General features: G+C 44.5%; 1 protein-coding gene across 1 annotated transcript in view; it reads left to right on the top strand.

Annotated features, from left to right (window-relative positions):
* Nucleotides 1-12,826: 12,826 nt before the first annotated feature.
* The window catches only part of LOC122550130 (NEDD8 ultimate buster 1-like), a 57,777-nt gene continuing 50,915 nt past the window's right edge, over nucleotides 12,827-19,688 (top strand). The window contains exon 1 of the mRNA XM_043690759.1: nucleotides 12,827-13,178. Within this exon, the coding sequence (XP_043546694.1) occupies nucleotides 13,149-13,178 (30 nt within the window). The 5' untranslated portion in view covers nucleotides 12,827-13,148. The remainder of the gene's footprint in view (nucleotides 13,179-19,688) is intronic.

Raw genomic sequence — 19,688 nt, 5'->3', positions numbered from 1 at the left:
ATAAAAATGTTGACTCTCTCCAGCACACTAGGAATTTCACTGTCTGGATGGAATCTGACCCCGTGGACTTAATTTAGTTGTCCAGCAGCTGGTTCAATGTTTACTCGTTAACATTTGAGTTGGGGGTGGGGAGAAAAAAAAAGTCTGGTATTTAGGGTTAGGTGAATAGATTAAATGGAGGTTGGAGGAAAGGTAGTTTGTTGAAATGTATAGAAATCTGGGACATATGGAAAACACTAGAGCAGAAGTGAGCTGTTGGCTATACTGGCAGCCATTGGGTTAATATGGACCACAAGATTTCAGAATGTCAGTGTTCCATTTCATTCCGGATTTTTAAAATATTTGTCCCTGACTTAAGTTTCTGAAAACATTCATTATCATCTCTCAGACAGAATACTGGGATTACGGGAATGCTGATAGTGGGAGGTGATGGTAGTGTCACTGGGCTAATAATCCAGAGACCCAAGCATTAGACCACTAATTCCAGGTTTCTTTTTGATGATCATGGAGCTGCATTCAGTTTGTTGTTTAAAAACCCAGTTGGTTCACTAAAGCCTTTTTGGAAAGGAAATTATATTTTTCTTTTTAACAGCACAGAAAGAGGCTCTTGAGCCTGTTGTCTGTGCCAGGAATCAAATGTCCATCTGTTCCAATCCTGTTTGCCAGCATTTGGCAGATAGCCTTGTGTACTATGACATTTCAAGTGCTCATCTAAATAGTTCTTAAATGTCTTGGATTCCAGCCTTGACTACCCTTTTTTTTTTTAAAGATGGTGTGTTCTAGATGCACTCAACCCTACAGGTAAAAGTAGCTTTTCTTCAAATTCCCAATCAATCACCTGTTTGTTACTCTGAAACTGTGCCCCATAGTCATTTGACCTCTCTTTTGGGTGTTTCTCCCTAACTAGCTGACTACATTCCTTGGAACTTTGTCATTTAGATTCTATGCATGTGCACACGTACAGACACCCTTCACCAGCATTCTCTCTCTGATCTAAGGAAAACAGCCCCTGCCTATCGAGTCTGTCTTCATAGCTGAATCATTCCAGCCCAGGCAGCATCCTGGTGAATCTCTTCTGCATTCTCTCTAGTGCAATCAGATGCTTAATGTGGTGATTAGAATCACACAATACTTCAGCTGTTCTGTTCTGTTCTCCAAATCTGCTGTCCTTGCCTGATCTGACCTACATCTGATTCCAAATCTATGTTGTTGACTCTTGCCTGTGAATGGCTTGTTAGACAGTTGAATCAAATAACTAAATTCTCAAAGAATTCTTTTTGAATGGCCCAGCATCAACCTAACCACTGGAAAGGTCAGCATTGCCACTAATTAGGGTAGATCTTGCATCATGCAAACCCCTCCACAGGCAATCATGAGGCTGAATTGTATTGAGGCAATTTGTAACTTCATGACTTGCCATTTAGAATATAGAACTGTACAGTACAGAACAGGCCCTTCAGTTAACTATGTTGTGTCAAATATGATGCCAAATTAATTAATCCCTTCTGCCTGCACATTCATGTGCTTATCTAAAAGGCCTTATTGTCTTTGCCTCCTCCACCACCCCAGCAGTGCATTCCAGACTCCTATCCCGCTAAGAAAGCCTACCTCCAACATTGTGTTTGAACTTTCTCCCTCCCATCTTAAACCTATTCCTCTTAGTTTTAGACACTTGGTCAGAACCTTTTTCCCCCCTCCAGAATCCATCAACCCTATCATGTCCCTCATAATTTTATAGACTTCTTTTAAGTCTCCCCTCAGCATCCACTGCTCCAGAGAAAACAACCTGAGTTTTTCTAGACTCTTTGTAGCTCATACCCTTTTAATCCAGGCAGCATCCTGCTTAAATGTTTTCTGCATCCTCTCCAAAGCTTCCACATCCTTCCTGTAATATGGTGACCAGAATTGAATGCAATGCCCAGTGTGGTCTAACCAAAGTCTTGTAAAGCTGCAACATTACCTCCTGACTCTTGTCCTCAATTCCCTGACCAATAAAGGCAAGCATACTATATGCCTTTACCACCCTATCTATTTAAGTGGCCACTTTCAGGGAGCTATGGACTTGAACCTCAAGGTCTCTCTATATATCAATACTGTTCAGGGTCCTGCCATTAACTATATACTTACCTCGCACTTACCCAGATTAAACTCCATTTGTTATTTCTCCATTCGTATCTGCAACTGATTTATGTTCCACGTTATCCTTTGACAATCTTCTATACTATCGTGACTCCACTGATCTGTTTCGCCTGCAAACTTGCTAAGCCACTCATCTATATTTTCATCCAAGTCATTTATATAAATCTCAAACAGCAGAGGTCCCAGTACAGATCCCTGCAAAGTACCAGTAGTCACGGTCCTCCAGCCTGAAAAATATCCGTCCACCACTACACTCTACATTTTATAGGTTCAGAATTTGCTTGCCTATGTGGCCAAGTCAATGTGGATCCATGCATCTTAATCTTCTGGATCAGCTTACCATCGGGGACCTTGACAAAAGCCTTACTAAAATCCACATAGACAACACCCACTGCCCTCCATGATCACCTTTGACATCTCCTCAAAGTTCAATCAAGTTAGTAAGACATGACCTACCCTGCACAAAGCTATGCTGGCTGTCCCTACTTAGGCTGTGCTTTTCCAAATGTGTGTAAATCCTATCCCTAAGAATTCTCACCAAACGTTTCCCATCACCATTGTGAACTCACTGGTCTATTGTTTTGAGGATTATCCCTATTTCCCTTCTTGAACAGAGGAACAACATTAGCTACTTGCCAGTCCTCTGGGACCTCCCCAGTGGCTAGCAAGGATACAAAGGCCCCAGCAATCTCCTGTCTTGCTTCCCTCAGTTACTTGGGTAGGTACCATCAGGGCCTGGAGACTTATCCACCTTAATGCTCTTCAAGGGACCTATTACACTTCTTCCTTGATCTCAAAATGCCCTAACATATTAGCATGCTCTACACTAATCTCACTATCCTCCATGACCAAATACCAATACAAAATACTCATTTAGGATCACACCCTCTGCTTCCAAGCACAAGTTGCCTCCTTTATGCTTGAGTGGTCCTACTTTCCCCTAATAATCTTTGTATTTTTCATATATGTATACAACCCCTTGGGATTCTCTTGAACCCTAGTTACCAAGGTTGTTTCATGGCCCCTTCTTGCTCTCCTAATTCCCTGCTTGAGTTCTTTGCTGTTTTGTTCATATTCCTCATGGGCCCTGTCCGGGTTTAGCTTCCTAGACCTTATGTACTTTTTTACCTTTTGACTAAATTCACAACCTTTCTCATTATGCAAGGGTCCCTTACCTTGCCATCCTTGTCCTTCCTCGTCACTGGAACATGCCAGTCCTGAACTCTGATCAGTAGGTCCTTAAACAATTCCCTCATGTCAAGTAACAGCTCCTTCCAATTAACACTCCCTAGCTCCTGTCTAATACTGACGTAATTTGCCTTTTGTTTAGATTAGAGTGGTGCTGGAAAAGCACAGCAGGTCAGGCACCACCCAAGGAGCAGGAAAATCAACATTTCGGGCAATAGCCCTTCATCAGGAATGGAGGCAGGGAGCCTCCAGTGTGGAGAGATAAATGAGAGGGGGGTGGGGGTGGGGAGAATGTAGCAAAGAGCACAATAGGTGAATGGGGGTGGGGATGAAAGTGATAGGTCAGAGGGGAGGGTGGAGTGGATAGATGGGAAGGGAGATTGGCGGACAGTGCTGAGCTGGAAGGTTGGAACTGACATAAGGTGGAGGATGGGGAAATGAGGAAACTGATGAAGTCCACATTGATGTCCTGGGGTTGAAGTGTTCCTCTGGGTGTTGGGTGGTGAGGGAGCGGCGGTGGAGGAGGCCCAGGACCAGCATATCCTCGTCAAAGTGGGAGGGGGAGTTGAAATGTTGGGCCACGTGATGAAGTCCACATTGATGTCCTGGGGTTGAAGTGTTCTGTTGGGTGGTGAGGGAGCGGCGGTGGAGGAGGCCCAGGACCAGCATATCCTCGTCAAAGTGGGAGGGGGAGTTGAAATGTTGGGCCACGGGGCGGTGGGGTTGATTGGTGCGGGTGTCCCAGAGATGTTCCGTAAAGCGCTCTGCGAGGAGGTATCCAGTCTCCCCAGGTGTAGAGGAGACTACATCAGGAGCAACGGGTACAATAAATGACATTGGTGGATGTGCAGGTGAAACTTTGATGGATGTGGAAGGCTCCTTTGGGACCTTGGATGAAGGTGAGGGAGGAGGTGTGGGTGCAGGTTTTGCAATTCCTGCAGTGGCAGGGGAGCGTGGGTTGTAGAGGTGTGTGTGGCCTGACCAGGTAGTCACAGAGGGAACAGTCTTTGCGGAAAGCAGATAGGGATGGGGATGGAAGTATATCTTTGGTGGTGGGGTCCGTTTGGAGGTGGTGGAAATGTCGGCGGATGATGCTGTTCATGCGAAGGTTGGTAGGGTGGAAAGTGAGGACCGGGGTGGGTTCTGTCCTTATTATGGTTGGAGGGGTGAGGAACACTTCAACCCCAGGACATCAATGTGGGCCACCAGTTTCCTCATTTCCCTTCCCCCACCTTACCCCAGTTCCAACCTTCCGGCTCAGCACTGTCCTCATGACCTGTCCTACCTGCCAATCTCCCTTTCCACCTATCCAGTCCACCCTCCTCTCTGACCTATCACCTTGACCCCACCCCCATTCACTTATTGTACTCTTTGCTATCTCCTCCCACATATCTCTGGAGGCTCCCTGCCTCCATTCCTGATGAAGGGCTTTTGCCCAAAACGTCAATTTTCCTGCTCCTCGGGTGCTGCCTGACCTGCAGTGCTTTTCCAGCACCACCCTAATCTAAACTCTGGTTTCCAGCATCTGCAGTCCTCACTTCTGCCTAGTAATTTGCCAGTTTAGTACCTTCCTGCAAGGTCCTGACTTATTCATTGCTATCTTAAAATTTAGGGAGTTATGATCACTGTTTACAAAATGCTCTCCCTAAGGTCAGTCACCTGTCCAGGCTCATTAGCCAATACAATGTCAAGTATGGCCCCGATAGTTGGACTATCCACATACCGCTTGAGGAAATCCTCTTGGATACACTTAATAAATTAAGCCTCTTGCTCGAAGAGAGTCCCACACAATATTGGAGAAATTAAAGTCACCAACTATGACAACTCCGTCATAGTTCTTTCCATAATCTTCCCACAAATTGTTGCTAAATGTCTTGGTGGCTATTGGGGGGCCTATAGTGTAATCCTATCAGAGTGATTGCATCAATCTTACTTTTGAGCTCTTCCTATATTGCCTCAGTGGACGACCCCTTCAATATGTCCTCTCTACCCACCTGCCTTCTTCCCACCCACCCCACCCCCACCCCCACCCCCACCCCCCCAACACACCTCTCCACCTCCTAATGACCCTTATCTCCTCCTGAGCTAGATTGATTTCTTTGTCTAACAAGTTTTAAGGTGGTGAAAGTGAGTACTGCAGATGCTGGAGATTAGAGCCAAAAGTGTGGTGCTGGAAAAGCATAGCCGGTCAGGCAGCATTCGAGAAGAAGGAAAATCGACGTTTTGGGCAAAGGCCCTTCATCAGGAATGGTCAGGTGTAGGTGGGAATGTGGAACTCAAAACAAACAGATCAAATGTGATCTCATTGAATGGCAGAATAGACTCAGAACCGAATGGTCCACATCCACCTCTAATTTGTGTAGTCTTCTACCTTCCTACTTTCCTGTGGTCAGCCCAAGTTTGAAACCCACAAAGTATCATTTCACAGTCCCACTCAGCATTCTATGAAGGGCCCATCAAAGTAACTGCAGTTGACCCTTTTTGTTACTATCCTGCTCCATTGGCAACTAATATCACACCTCCCTTTCCTACCTTACTCCTTTTAACATCACTGTCCCTTTGAGCTCTGCTGGCAGATCACCAAGTTGAATATCCACTCATAAACAAAGCCCTTAGCATCCACAACCTTATTATGGATGTTCTTTTTGATATGTTTTGATGTAATTGAGAGTTAATTTATGGTCCTTCATAGATATATTTTCCATCATTTGTCCTGATTAAGTAAATGAGGTAGTGGCAGAACCTTTGTGCCTTTGTCTCTCCATCAGGTCATACTTTCTATTCTCTTTCATAGCACCTTTTGGTTTGTTTTACCCTTTCCTCCAAGATGATTCTTCTCTACTAACTACACCACCCACCCCAGCCCTTCCCTTCCCTTCCCAGCCTATCCTAAACTTTTGATGGCATTTTCCTAGGCCCTGAACAACAGGCTCATGTCTGGGCAAATTGTGTGGAAAGTCCAGTGAGGCCTTTCTCGAGCAATGATTGACTTCTGACTGACTGACTTACGGATGTCATAATGAGCTCCTTGAGAATGAACCTATTATTCAGGTATATATTGCTTTTTATCATACTCACTGCCAGTGAATCTCCCTTCGTTAAAATGCAGTTTCTTATTCTACCATGCACTGGCTTGAAACTCAATGCCAAGATTCCTTATATGAAAGTTGGAGAAGGTACCTGGGATTTCCAGCTTGCTTCTCTGGGTGATCATCTTGTGCAACTGCCGCCAATGTCTTGAGCAGCAGATGCTGGCATCAATGTGTCAGCCTTACCACACCATTGCACCACATCTCTGATCCACTGACCGAATGCTTCTGAACTTGAAGACTGCATTTAGGGACTTATCTTCACCTAACTGGTATACTGCTACATGTATACTTAGTGTGCAAGTACAGGATTCCTGCTCATAGATGCTACAAGGGTATATCTCAGGGCTGCTTGCTTGCTTGCTCCCTCAATGCACATTTACTTAGCACCTACCTGGATTCCCACAGCATCCCTGCCCTGCCTTGCTTTTCCTTTTTGAGCCCTGCCCCCCTCAGCCAGAGCTTAAAACCTTGCCTTGCTGTTCAATGTAGACCCAAAGCCAGGGAGCTTGTTATGCTTGACATCGATCATTGGGAAAAGGGTGGATATATTGCTGTGCAACAAAACACACTGTCAATCTCAACGCATACAGCATGTGCCTGCACAGTAAACAGACTGTATGTTCATCAACCATACGTCCATTTCTTAAAGCCTAAAGCGGGTAGTACTCAGTCAAAGCAAGAGGGACTGCTGTCAGTCAGGGCTTTTGGTGCAGTCAGTCAAGGGCAGTGTCTGCTCAAGGCCAAGGACTTGGTAATGGTCCCCTAATGGGTCAGGATCAGGGGTTCCATATCACTGCAGGGATTGGACCATGTTGGACCTGGAATGAGTATCCGTAGGGGGAGGTATCAGGGGGCACTGTAAGGTTAAGGAGGTAGAGAATCTCAGCCCTAGGGTTTGGCGGCAGTGATCTGGGATATCAAGGGGAGAAGGACCTTAAAGTGGAGGGGGGGGGATTTTGATATCCAAATGGGACACTGGTGCACAGGAGGTTATGGGAGGGGGTTGATGCCTTAGTCCCGACAGGGGTCACCATGCTGCACGATGCCTGGCGTCACCAAACCATAATGACAGTCCTCAGGGAGGTAAAGTCGAAAGTTGGATTCTCAGTTGGAAGTGTTGTCTGCTACCATGTAGAGGTTTAACAGGATGGGCTGTCCAGGGAATGTGAGGTAGTTAGGGACATGGAGGCTCAGCGGGAGGGCTGGGGCATGCCTGACAACTGGTCCAGCCTGAGACTCGCGGTGTCCAGTGTGGTTTGTTCTATCATCTGCCACATGGGCTATGAACAGGAAATGGCTACAACACGCCTAGAGTGAGCACTGTCAGTGTCAGCTTGATGGCCAAAAATGTGGACTCGACACAAGCCCGTTATGTGACAGGACTGGCGGCAATTTTATTTTTATTTACTCATTTGTGTGATGCAGGGATCACTGGCTGGGCCAGCATTTATTGCCCATCCCTAGTTGCCCCCTTGAGAAGGTGGTGGTCAGAGCCTTCCTGAACTGCTGCAGTCCACCTGCTGTGGTTGACCCACAATGCCCTTCGAGAGGACCAGCAGTGTGCAGCTTCACATCACTCACAACTAGATCAGCATGTGTGTAAAATATATGCATTGTACAGCTGCATTGGGTGTAAATGCTGGTCAGAGGGAACGTTTCCTCAAAGCTTTGTGTCAGTGTGATAGCACAGCAGCTCCAACATTCCCCATATGCCAAAGGCGTGCCAACATGGATTGTGCCATTGACTTCCAGCTCCAGTAATCACTGATGGACATGGACCTCAGAGATCTGTACAGAAGACAGTAAATGCAGACAGCTAATACAAGACATCAGAGCATGCGAAGGGGTATGGAACAATGTCAATCCCCACCTGTGCTGAAAGTATTATTTAAAGGCAAGCCTGTGGTGCCTTTTGTGGTTGATGTGGGTTTGGGAGGAGGTAGGTTCTGTGCACTTGCAGCATGGAGATTGTAATGCCACACTTTAGTGATGAAGTACTCATTGAAATATTTCAGTGTCGAGAGAAGTCAATACCTGGCCCTCCTTGTCAGAATGCTCCATGTTTCACACTATGGAGGAGCATATTAAACCATCATTTATAAGGGGATGCGACTGTTGACTGGTCTCATTGCTAACAATTTGTTCTGTCCCTTATGCTGCTGATACAAGATGCCGTAGCCTGGGACACTGGCACTGACCCGTGCTAACTGCTGGAGTGGGAGCTGTGACCTGACCTGAAAGGGGGATGGGATTGGCTATCCTATCCCAGTGGTTGTCAAGGTTACAGCTGTGTTGAATTGATGTGACTGGATCCTTACAGACAGCCACCAGGGCCTTGTGTGGGATCTCAATCATCGCTACCCACAAAGGCATAAAGACTGATCAATGCCATTTATGCCCGATTACTTCACTTTACCTTGTTTCCTCATGGTGGAGGTGAGTGCTGCAGCCTGGGGAGTAGGGCATGGCTGGCTCCCCCTGGTACATGGTGCCATTGACCTCGCAGAGCTCATTGAGAGAGCCCTATCATAACACAGCAGAGCTCATCAATAGAAAAGGATTCTCTCCCATCACCGTGTAATTGATTTGTGATCACCTCTGCTCCACTTCTTACGGATTGGTGCCGGTATCCCAGGAACTGCCACAAATCCGACATACTCGACAACTTTTGTTTTCCGGCTGCTTTCCAGGGTCTGGATGCCTGACTGGTTACTGAGGGACAAGGGTTATCCACTGCAACGCATTGCTGATCACTCCCTTATATAATTTCCTGACTGAGGCAGAGCGTAGACACAATACAGTCCATTCTTCCCCATTACCTGCATTTCCCTTGGCCAATCCACGTGACCCACACATTATGGGGCAATTTAGCATGGCCAGTCTATCTAATGTACATATCTCTGGACTGTGGGAGGAAACTAGAGCACCCAGAGGAAACCCACACAGATATGGGGAGAACGTGCAAACTCTACACAATCACCCAAGGCTGGAATCAAACCCAGCTCCCTGATGCTGTGAGCAGTGCTAACACTACACTGAGCCAACATGCCTTACAATAGGAGCAGGCAAAGAGGGGATGTGATGGAGGCTAATGAATTGGGAGAGTAGGAACCATCTTCCAAGGAAGAGGAGGATGAGGACATAGAGCAAGAAGAACATCATCTTGTGGATGACAGAATGCCGTGGCTCTGAGCACTATGAGCCAGCTGGAATTCTAGTGGATAAGAACTGAGGGCAGTGATTAATCACTGACTTGTTGTTCAACATGCAAGCAGCTTGTTTACAGTCTGGGAAAGAAATGCAGCCTCTTCTTGGCTTCTGCCCCATTTTGATATTTGCAAACAAAAGTTAATGATCATTTGAGGACTTCCCTTTATGTGATACCCCCACATTAAACAATGTGAAGATGCTGGGGTACAGTGAGCATTGGAGAAGAAGGAGAATAGAGTTTGGGAAGGCTAAAGAAATGGGGTGGCTACAAGCTGGTGAATTACAACCAGGCATTTTTCATAAACAGCCATTGAGGTAGGAATGTATAGTTGCATGTGCAAGAAGTTTCAGCCATGCCACCTCCATGTAGTGAGAAGCACTTGTTTTTGGCTTTTGTGGCAATACATTGACAGTGAACTATAGTTTTCAAGTGTTGGATACAGTTCGTCGGGCTAAAGTGGTCAAAGAGTATGGGAAGAAAGCAGGAACAGAGGACTGAGTTGAATGATCTTATTGAGCAGCAGAACAGTTTGAAGGTCCAAATAGCCTAGTTCTACTCTGTTCTCTATGTTTTTATGTAAGGACAACTCCAGATTACCAATGGTTGATCAGATGTATAGCCAGGATTCAAAGTTGGTGCAGACACCAGGGGTGACAGGCTAGACTGAGATATCCTGACAGGAAGAGTTCTTACAGCTATGGTGTGTGGTAGATCCAGGTTGTCATTGATTTTGATTTGATTTGATTTGGTTTGATTTATTGTTGTCGCATGTACCTAAATACAGTAAAAAGTTTTGCTTTGCGAGCAGTAAAAGCAGATTGTAATGTATAAGGACATACAAATCACAGGGTGCTTAGACAGAGCGAGGCATACAAGGAAGTTTTGCAGATGTAGAATTGAGGTTTCTAAGTGCAGAATGGTTGTAAGAAATGTGCTCACAAAGAGTCGCCCAGTCTCGGCACCATCTTGATGGACAAGACAGGCACGATAGGTTTGGCAGAGGAACGGCATTTTGGAGATGATAGTGCAGGAAAACATGTTAGGCCTTGAGGAGAGAAGCCCTTCTACAATACAACCAAAAAGACACATTCCTTACACAGGCCCTACATTCCTCAGAGATGCCTGCACTGATAGTGCAGGAAAACATGTTAGGCCTTGAGGAGAGAAGCCCTTCTACAATACAACCAAAAAGACACATTCCTTACACAGGCCCTACATTCCTCAGAGATGCCTGCACTATCACATTTCTAGTCCGCTGCACATGTTTGATTTTCATCACTCCACTCGTAATGCCCTATCTTCGCAGCTGCCTTGGCCCTTTGTTGACAAATTCCCTCCCTTAATTTATTTCCCTCTTTATCTCTCTTGCCGCATTGAGAGAATCCTCAGAATCCACCTCTTTGAGTGATAAGAACATAAGGAATAGGAGCAGATGTGGGCCATTCAGCCTCTTGAGGCCTCAGTTCAAAGTAACATGGCTGATCATCTATTTCCACACAATTTTCTTGTCCTAGCATCATGTCTCTTGATGTTATTTTCTTCCATACCTTAATATTTCAATACTTAGCGAAGTGTAACATTCCTTTTAATAACACTCTGTGAAGTGACTTGTGATGTTCTATTACATCAAAGGCACTATGTAAATGTAACTTGTTGATGATGATCGCTGCATTCCCAAAAGGGAGCAGGTAAATAAATAAAAAGAAACACTGAAAATACTCAGCAGATCTAGTAGTATCTGTGGGTGGAAGATAGAGTTATCATTTCAGATGTTAACTCTGTTTCTTACTCCACAGGTCCGGTCAGACCCACTGAGTGTTGCCAGCATTATTTTCATTGTTGCATTGGATGTGGCCGTTGCTGGCAGCATCAGGGTTTGTTGCCCATCAATTATTGCCCTGGAACTGACTGGTTTGCTCAGCCATTTCAGAGGGCAGTTAGGAGTCAACCATGTTGCTGTGGGTGTGATTCACATGTAGGCCAGATGGGGACAGACAGCAGATTTCCTTCCCTAACCAGATAGGATTTTACAATGACTGAAAGTAGTTGCAATGGTCACCAGTACAGACACTAAGCTTTTTTAATTCCAGTTTTTTTATTTCATAAGACCATAAGAAATAGGAGCAGAAATCAGGCCATTCAGCCCATTGAGTCTGCTCCACCATTCAATCCCATTCTCCTGCTTTCTCCCTGTAACCCTTGATCTCCTCAATACTCAAGAACCTATCTATCTCAGTCTTAAATATACTCAATGACCTGGCCTCCACAGCCTTCTGTGGCAATGAATTCCACAGATTCACCATTCTTTGGCTGAAGAAGTTACTCCTTATCTCTGTTCAAATAGGTCTTTCCTTTAGTCTTAATATGTGCTCTCAGGTCCTAGTCTCTCCTACCAATGGAAGCACCTTGCCAACACCTAGTCTGTCCAGGCCATTCAGTATTCTGTGTGTTTCAATTAGATCCCTCCTCATCCTTCTAAATCCATCACGTATAGACCCAGAGTCTTCAAATGTTCCTCATATGTTAAGCTTTTCATTCCTGGGACCATTCTCGTGAACCTCCTCTGAACACGCTCCAGGCCAGTACATCCTTCCTGAGATATCGGGACCAAAACTACGTACAATATTCCAAATTCCACCAGCTGCTGTTGAACCCATATCTCTGGGTTGTTCGCTTGAGCCTCTGAATTACAGGTCAAGTGACCTTGCTGCCATTTCAGATTTCCAGCATTGGGAGTACATTGCTTTTATTGTTGTATAAGCAAAGCACAGATCCATTGGGCTTGCTAAACCAGTTTGCTTTCCATGACTGTGACACTTGTTTTACACAATACTCAATCATTTCTACCTCTATTTACCCTGTTCTGTTCTTAATCTAATCTTCATCCATCATAATAAGACTACAGTTAACCTTTCTTTCAGAAAGCAAAACTAGAGCTCCTGGGTGCCCCAGTGGCAGATTAATTCACATCAGCTTCATCGTAGTAGGCTTCCACAGAAAGCCACAAGATAAATGTTAAGGTAATCACTTTTAATTATGCCTATTGGTCAGGACATGGAAGAAAATTCCTGGTCCCCTCTGCAAATAGAGTAAGGTCTTTTATTGCCAACTAAGAAGGCAATTAGGATTAATTGGTCATCTGAAAAATGACACTTCTGGCAGGATAGTGCCCTCTATAGGCATTGGAGGGTAGAGGTTCTTTTAAAAGAAACAGAATGGAGTAGGCAGAGTTGGGGAGCAAATTGAATGTTATAGTTACCAAGTTCATTCTAACCGCATGTACTTCCTTGGGCCAGTGCCCAACATACACTAATGAGAGAAAAATCATGAAATGTTAATGCCCCAGTGATCATTTTCAACTTGCTTTGCTCCTTGAAACTGAAAGTTCAACTTGTGATTTTTATTTAAACTGAAACCTAAAGGAAGTGTATTATAACCCTTTCAAATTACTTTCATTTTCACTTGCTCATACAAAAAAAGGTATTGAGTATATACCAAAGCAAACAGTTCCAGAAGCTATGGCAGAAAGGAGACAAATCGTGAACCAGGTAGGCTGAAAGACAGTAGAAAACAGCGTTGTGATTATATCTGGAGTTTCATAGTTGTGAGCTAACTGTAAGGCAAATTAGATAGATAGATAGATAGATATATTTGGAGAACAAAGACTGAACCATAAGTGTATGCTTTTGTATATAGCATATGTATATCTATATTTGTGCTTGTGGCTTAGTCTTTTTCTGTCTGTATCTCTGTCTCTGTCTCTCTCTGTAGCTGTGGGTAGCTCTGTATAAATATATCTGTCTATCTTTTTGTTCCTTCATGTCTCTCTTTGTATTTGTACCAATTTCACACTCCTAGGGTTTGTGTTTCTCTCTCTCTCACTCTCACTCTCACTATGCTTTGCCTGTATGTGCTTATCTCTATGTCTTTGTATCATTTTCTGTGCGGCCTCTTGTCTGTCTTTTTGTGTTTCTTCCTTTTCCTCTTTCTGCATTTCACTCTCTGAAATGTGTACATATATATTTGATTCTGCCTCTGTCATATGTGCCTTCCTCTCTGCCCATGTTATTTATGAGCTCCATGTTTGCTGGAATTCCCCTTTAACTGCACTGTTGAAAATGATAGCAACTTGCACAAAGTCAACATGCTAAAGTAAGTCATTTGAAACGGTAGTGAACCTACAGGCTGGATCTAGACAGTAATGATCCTTATAGCCCCATGTCACTGATTGTTTACCTCCTTTAAGTGCCTATTAAACTTGCTCGTGTGATTAGATTAGATTCCTTACAGTGTGGAAACCAGCCCTTCGGCCCAACCAGTTCGCACCAACCCTCCGAAGAGTAACCCACCCAGAACCATTTCCCTCCTAACACTAACACTAGTGGGCAATTTAGCATGACCAATTCACCTGACCTGCACATCTTTGGATTGTGGGAGGAAACGGGAGCACCCGGAGGAAACCCAAGCAGTCACTGGGAGAATGTCTCTGTGGAGTTTGCACAGTCACCCACGGCTGGAATTGAACCTGAGACCCTGGTGCTGTGAGGCAGCAGTGCTAACCACTGAGCCACCGTGCTGCCCTTTTGCTTCTACCACTCTCATGGGCAGTGATTTCCAGGTTGTTACAAATCACTGTGTAAAAATGTTCTTCACATAACCCCAGCAAATGGGGAAGACTTTTAGAACAGAGATAAGGAGAAACTTCTTCAGCCACGGAGTGGTGAATCTGTGGAATTCATTGCCACGGAAGGCTGTGGATGCCAGGTAATTGAGTATATTTAAGACTGAGATAAATAAGTTCTTGAGTATCAAGAGTTACAAGGAGAAAGCAGGAGAATGGGGTTGAGAAACATCAGCCATGATTGAATGGCAGACCAGACTTGATGGGCTGAATGGCCTAATTTCTGCTCCTGCATCTTATTTTCTTAGATTTTACCATTGACTAATGGGAGGGGTTTTTCCTTGTCTACTTTATGTAAACCTGTGATAATTATACGCACCCCTATCAAGTCTCCCACATTCCATCCTTGCTCCAAGGACAACAAATCCATCCTTCCCACTGTAGCCTTGTAATGAAACCTCACCATCCCTGGACTGATTCTTTTTAATACTCAGCAAGTCTGGCAGCATCTGTGGAGAGAAAGCAGGGTTAACGTTTCTGGTTTAGTGACCCTTCCTTAGAACTGATGGTAGCAAGGAAAAAGTTGTTTATTATGCAGAAAATGGGCTGGTGAGAAGGTGTAAGGAGTAAGTGATACATGGAGATAGAGCCCAAAGAGAGAGAAGAATAGATGGACAGACAAAGGAATGGATAATGGTCAGCCTAGGAGAATGAATGGCTACTAATGGAGACTATTAATGGCTAACAATGGATTGTGTATAGTAGGAGACCATGTGTAACAAGTCCCGGCGTGTGGGGTATGGGGTAAGGACATGGGAGAAGGTGCCTCAAGCCCTAAAATTGATGAACTTGATATAGGGTCCAAAAAGCTGTAGAGTTTCCAATAGAAAATGAGGTGTTGCTCTTCCAAGCTGAGCTTTGCTGGAGCACTGCAGTGAGCCTGAGACAGAGGCGTTGGCCAGGGAACAGGTGGTGTGTTAAAGTGGCAGGCTACAGGAAGCTCGGGGTCATTTTTGCAGGCAGAACATAGGTGTTCTGTGAAGCGTTCACCCAGTACATGCTTTGTTTCCCCAATGTAGAGGAGACCGCACTGTGAGCAGCGAATGCAGTAGACTAAATTGCGTGAAGTGCAAGTAAAGTGCTGCTTCATCTGGAAGGTATGTTTGGGCTTTTGGATACCGAGGAAGGAGGAGATAAATGGGCAGTTGTTACACCTTCAGGGATTGCAGGGGAAGGTGCTGTGGGGGTGGGGTGCGTCTTGGTAGTGAATGAGGAGTGGACCAGGGTGTCTCAGAGAGAACGGTCCCTACGGAAGGCAAACAAGGGAGGGGAGGGGAATATAGAGTCATACAGCACAGAAACGAACCCTTTGGTGCAACCAAACCATGCCAACCATAATCCCAAACTAAACTAGTCCCACCTGCCTGTGCTTGGCCTCTATCCCTCCAAATATTTCTTATTCATGTACTACCTAAATGTCTTTTAAATGTTGTAACTGTACCCGCATCAACCACTTCTTCTGGAATTTCATTCCCCACACAAATCACTTTCTATGTAAAAAAAAAATGACCCCTCATGTCTTTTTAAAATATTTCTGCTCTCCCCTCAAAAATATGCCCCCTTGTCTTGAAATCTCCAGCCTTAGGGAAAAGATATGCCATTCACCTTAACTATACCCCTTATTTTATAAACCTCTTTAAGGTCACCTCTCAACCTCCTGTATTCCAGTGAAAAATGTCTCAGCCTTTGCTTATAACTCAAACCTTCCATTACTGGCAACATCCTGTGTCTATTGGTGGCATCCTGTTGGAGTGGTAGAAATGGCAGCTAATGATCCTCAGGGTGTGGATGCTGATGAGATGGAAGGTGAGGACAAGGGAGACCATATCGCTGTTGTAGGTGGGAAGAGGGGAGGTGAGGGCAGAAGTGCAGGAGATGGGTCGGACCCTAAAGGCCCTGTTAACAACAGTGCTAGGGAATCCTCGGTTGAGGAAGACGTTGGACATTTCAGAGGCTCCCATGTCGAAGTTGGCATCATCAGAACAGATGTGATGGAGACGGAGGAACTGGGAGAAAGGAATAGGGTCTTTACAGGAAGCAGGATGTGAGGATGTATGATCAAGGTAACTGTGAGAGTCGGTGGGTTTACAGTAGATATTGGTGGGCAGCCTATCCCCAGAAATGGAAACAGATGTCAAGGAAGGGAATGAGGGAGTCAGAGATAGACCAGATGAAAGTGAGGGTGAGGTGGAAATTGGAAGCGAAATTAATAAACTTTTCCAGTTCTGAACTGGAAAAGGAAGCAGCACTGATGTCATTGGTATAGCAGAGAAACAGTTGTGGGCGGGGGCTGGAATAGGAGTGGAAAAAGGAATGTTCCACATACCTCACAAGGACAGGCATAACTAAGGCCCTTGCAGGTACCCATGGCCAGCCACCCTTCTGATCTGAAGAAAGTGAGAGGAGTTAAAAAAGTTGTTCAGGTTGAGAATGAGCTTGGCCAGGTGGAAGAGGCTGATGACGGATGGGGACAAATCAGACCTTTTTTCCAGGAAGAAGTAGAGAGCACTGAGACCATTCTGGTGGGGTTGGACATGTAAAGGGTTTGCCTGTCCATTGGAAAGAAGAGGTGACTAGAGCCCACAAACTTGAATTTCTAAAACTGATGTAATGCATCAGAGGGATCACGGGTGTAAGTGGGAAGGCACTGGATGAAGTGAGAAAAATAATTGGGTCGAGATGGGAAGAAATGGGTTCTGTGGGGCAGGAGCAGACATGTGGATTCTGGGAAGGAGGTAACAGTGACCAGTGCGGAGTTGGAAGACTATGAGCTTGGAGGCAGAGAGAAGGAGATCACCAGATGAAATGAAGTTAGTTACTGTAGTAGACATAATGGCCTGATGTTCCATGGTGGGACCATGGTCCAGAGGGAGATAGAAGGAGGTGTCTGAGAGCTGGCCATCAGCCTCTGCAATGTAGAGGTCAGTCTGCCAGACAATAACAGCATCACCCTTGTTAGTAAGGCCCTGGTCAGAAAATTATGGCGAATCTCCTCTGCAACCTGTTAAGAACTTACCCATTTTTCTAAAGTGTAGTGAACAGAACAATGCTCACTATTTGAGGACTAACTGAAGGTTAGCATAAGGTTCAGCATAACTTCCCTGTTTTTGTACTCAGTGTCATCGTTTATGAAACTCAAGTTCCTATATATTTTGCTAACTGAGTCTCAGTTTGTGCTTCCAACTTTAGTGTTGTTTTATTACTTTAAGAGCAGAACTGCTTTAGGAGCTGACTTTGTTAACCAGCCACAGAACAGGATGACACCACTTTTCCAGCAGCCATGAAGAGTCCAAGAAGCATCATATTAGACTGAGGATGCGTGCATCAGTTGTTCTGTAACTGCGATTTAGCATTTTACCAATTAAGTAAACCTGTTTTAAATTTTCAAGTAAATTTAACTTGCATTACTTATCAATCCAGGACAAGAGTGGTAATTCTGTGTCGAAGTATAGAACACAAGAAAGATCCCCTTACGCATCCCCATGTCCCCCTCATTCTGAATATTGTTTAGAAATATGATATTAAGTCAATCTTGCCCCTCCCCATCCCAATTGCCAAATTGCAGGATTTTGCATTTCTTCATATTAAATTTTGTCTCCCACTTGTCTGCTCATTCTGCTGGTTCACTTTTTGCCACTCCTCCAGGTTTTGGAATTGTACTCCATGTTCTAATGTCCAAGCCAGTTATATATTGCAAAGAAAAAGCAGTCTTACAGACTCCTTGTGAACACCACTGTCTGTCACATTGCTGTCTGATAAACAACCATGTACAGCTCCTTTCTGTCCTTGAACTGATTTTTTTATCCAACTGCGTACTAGCCCTTCTGTTCTACAAATCTCAGTTTTGTTAACCAGCCTTTTTTGTGGCACCTTGTCAACCTGTTTCTTAAAATCCATATAAATCTCACCCACAGATTCCCTCCAGCAATCTTCTGTTTCTTCATCAAGAAATTCAGTTTGCTGAAACAAGCATAATCTGCTTTTTAAGTGTCTTTGCTGGCTATTCTTAATGAATTGAACACTTTCCTGTTACTTTTTCCCCTGATTAAAGATACCAAAACCTTACCAATGACTGACTTGAAACCAACTAGCCTATAGTTGCTCAGACTGTCCATCCACACTTTCTTGAATAAAGGTGTTACATTCACAATCTCTGAACCTCTGGCATCGCCTCTATATTTAGAGAAGCTGGAAAAATTAAGGGAATCCCTTCCTCTATATTTTCCACCCACTTCCTTTAGAACACAAGATGCAAGCTAAGGGACCTATCTACCACTAAGCTTAGCCTATCAGCTACCTCCTCCCTTCCAATTGTCACATTATCCATGACCTCTACTTTCTCCTTTTATCTCCAATATTGTTTTCAGATTCCTCTCCCTTAGCAAAAACTAATACCAAGACATCATTAAGTGCTCCAGAATTACCTTACACCTCTAAACATTTACTATCCATTTGTTCCTAATGGGAGTCATTCCATCTCTCACTTGCCCACTTACTATCAAATCATTAATAGAAAATTTTTGGATTCCCTTTTATGTTGACTGTCTTTCTATTCTCATTTACCGGCCTTCTTCACCTACTCTTTCAATGTGTTGTGTTTGACCTGGTTTCCATTTGCAGAATCCACCTGAGCTACACAATCCTGTTTTGTTTTCATTCATCACAACATCTGTCTCCTCCAAAATCTCAGGAGTCCTGTTTTTGGCTTTGTTTGTTTTTGTCCTTCTTGGAATACATGCAAAGGACCAGTACCTTAAGGTCACCCACTGTTCTGTTCCATAATATAGTCACTGATAAGTCTGACAAAGAATTGAGGATAAACCTGTTTATGCAGAGAGTGGTGGAACTGTGAAAGGAACATTGTATTTGAGGAGGGGGAGTGTAGTGATTGGAATTAGGTTGGCAGGTTGATCTGAGTATGAGATGGAAATGTGTTGCTGGAAAAGCGCAGCAGGTCAGGTAGCATCTAGGGAACAGGAGAATCGACGTTTCGGGCATTAGCCCTTCTTCAGGCTGAGTATGAGTCAAGATTAGAATGGTGCTGAAAAGCACAGCAGGTCAGGCAGCATTCAAGGAGCAGGAAAATTGATGTTTTGGGCAGGAGCCCTTTATCAGTACAGCCCCTGATTGGCCCAGGTTAACAGCCCCAATCAGGGAGCCCTGGCAGACAGATATACACAGGAGTCTCAGTGAGTCTCCTCACACGAAGGACTGACTCTGAGCTGGCTGGTCAGAGTCCATGTATTGTGCCTGTGTAAATAAAGGATGACTTGGTGATGGGATACTAGCCTCTGTGGAGTTATTTCAGAGAGACAATTAGAGCCAAGATTAAATCAGGAGGATTCGGAAGGAGGTCCATGTAGAACCCAACTAGGAG

Source organism: Chiloscyllium plagiosum, chromosome 5 (assembly GCF_004010195.1).
Source record: "Chiloscyllium plagiosum isolate BGI_BamShark_2017 chromosome 5, ASM401019v2, whole genome shotgun sequence".
Taxonomy (NCBI): domain Eukaryota; kingdom Metazoa; phylum Chordata; class Chondrichthyes; order Orectolobiformes; family Hemiscylliidae; genus Chiloscyllium; species Chiloscyllium plagiosum.
Note: the sequence above shows the minus strand (reverse complement) of the source record. Positions and strands in the feature narration are given on the sequence as shown.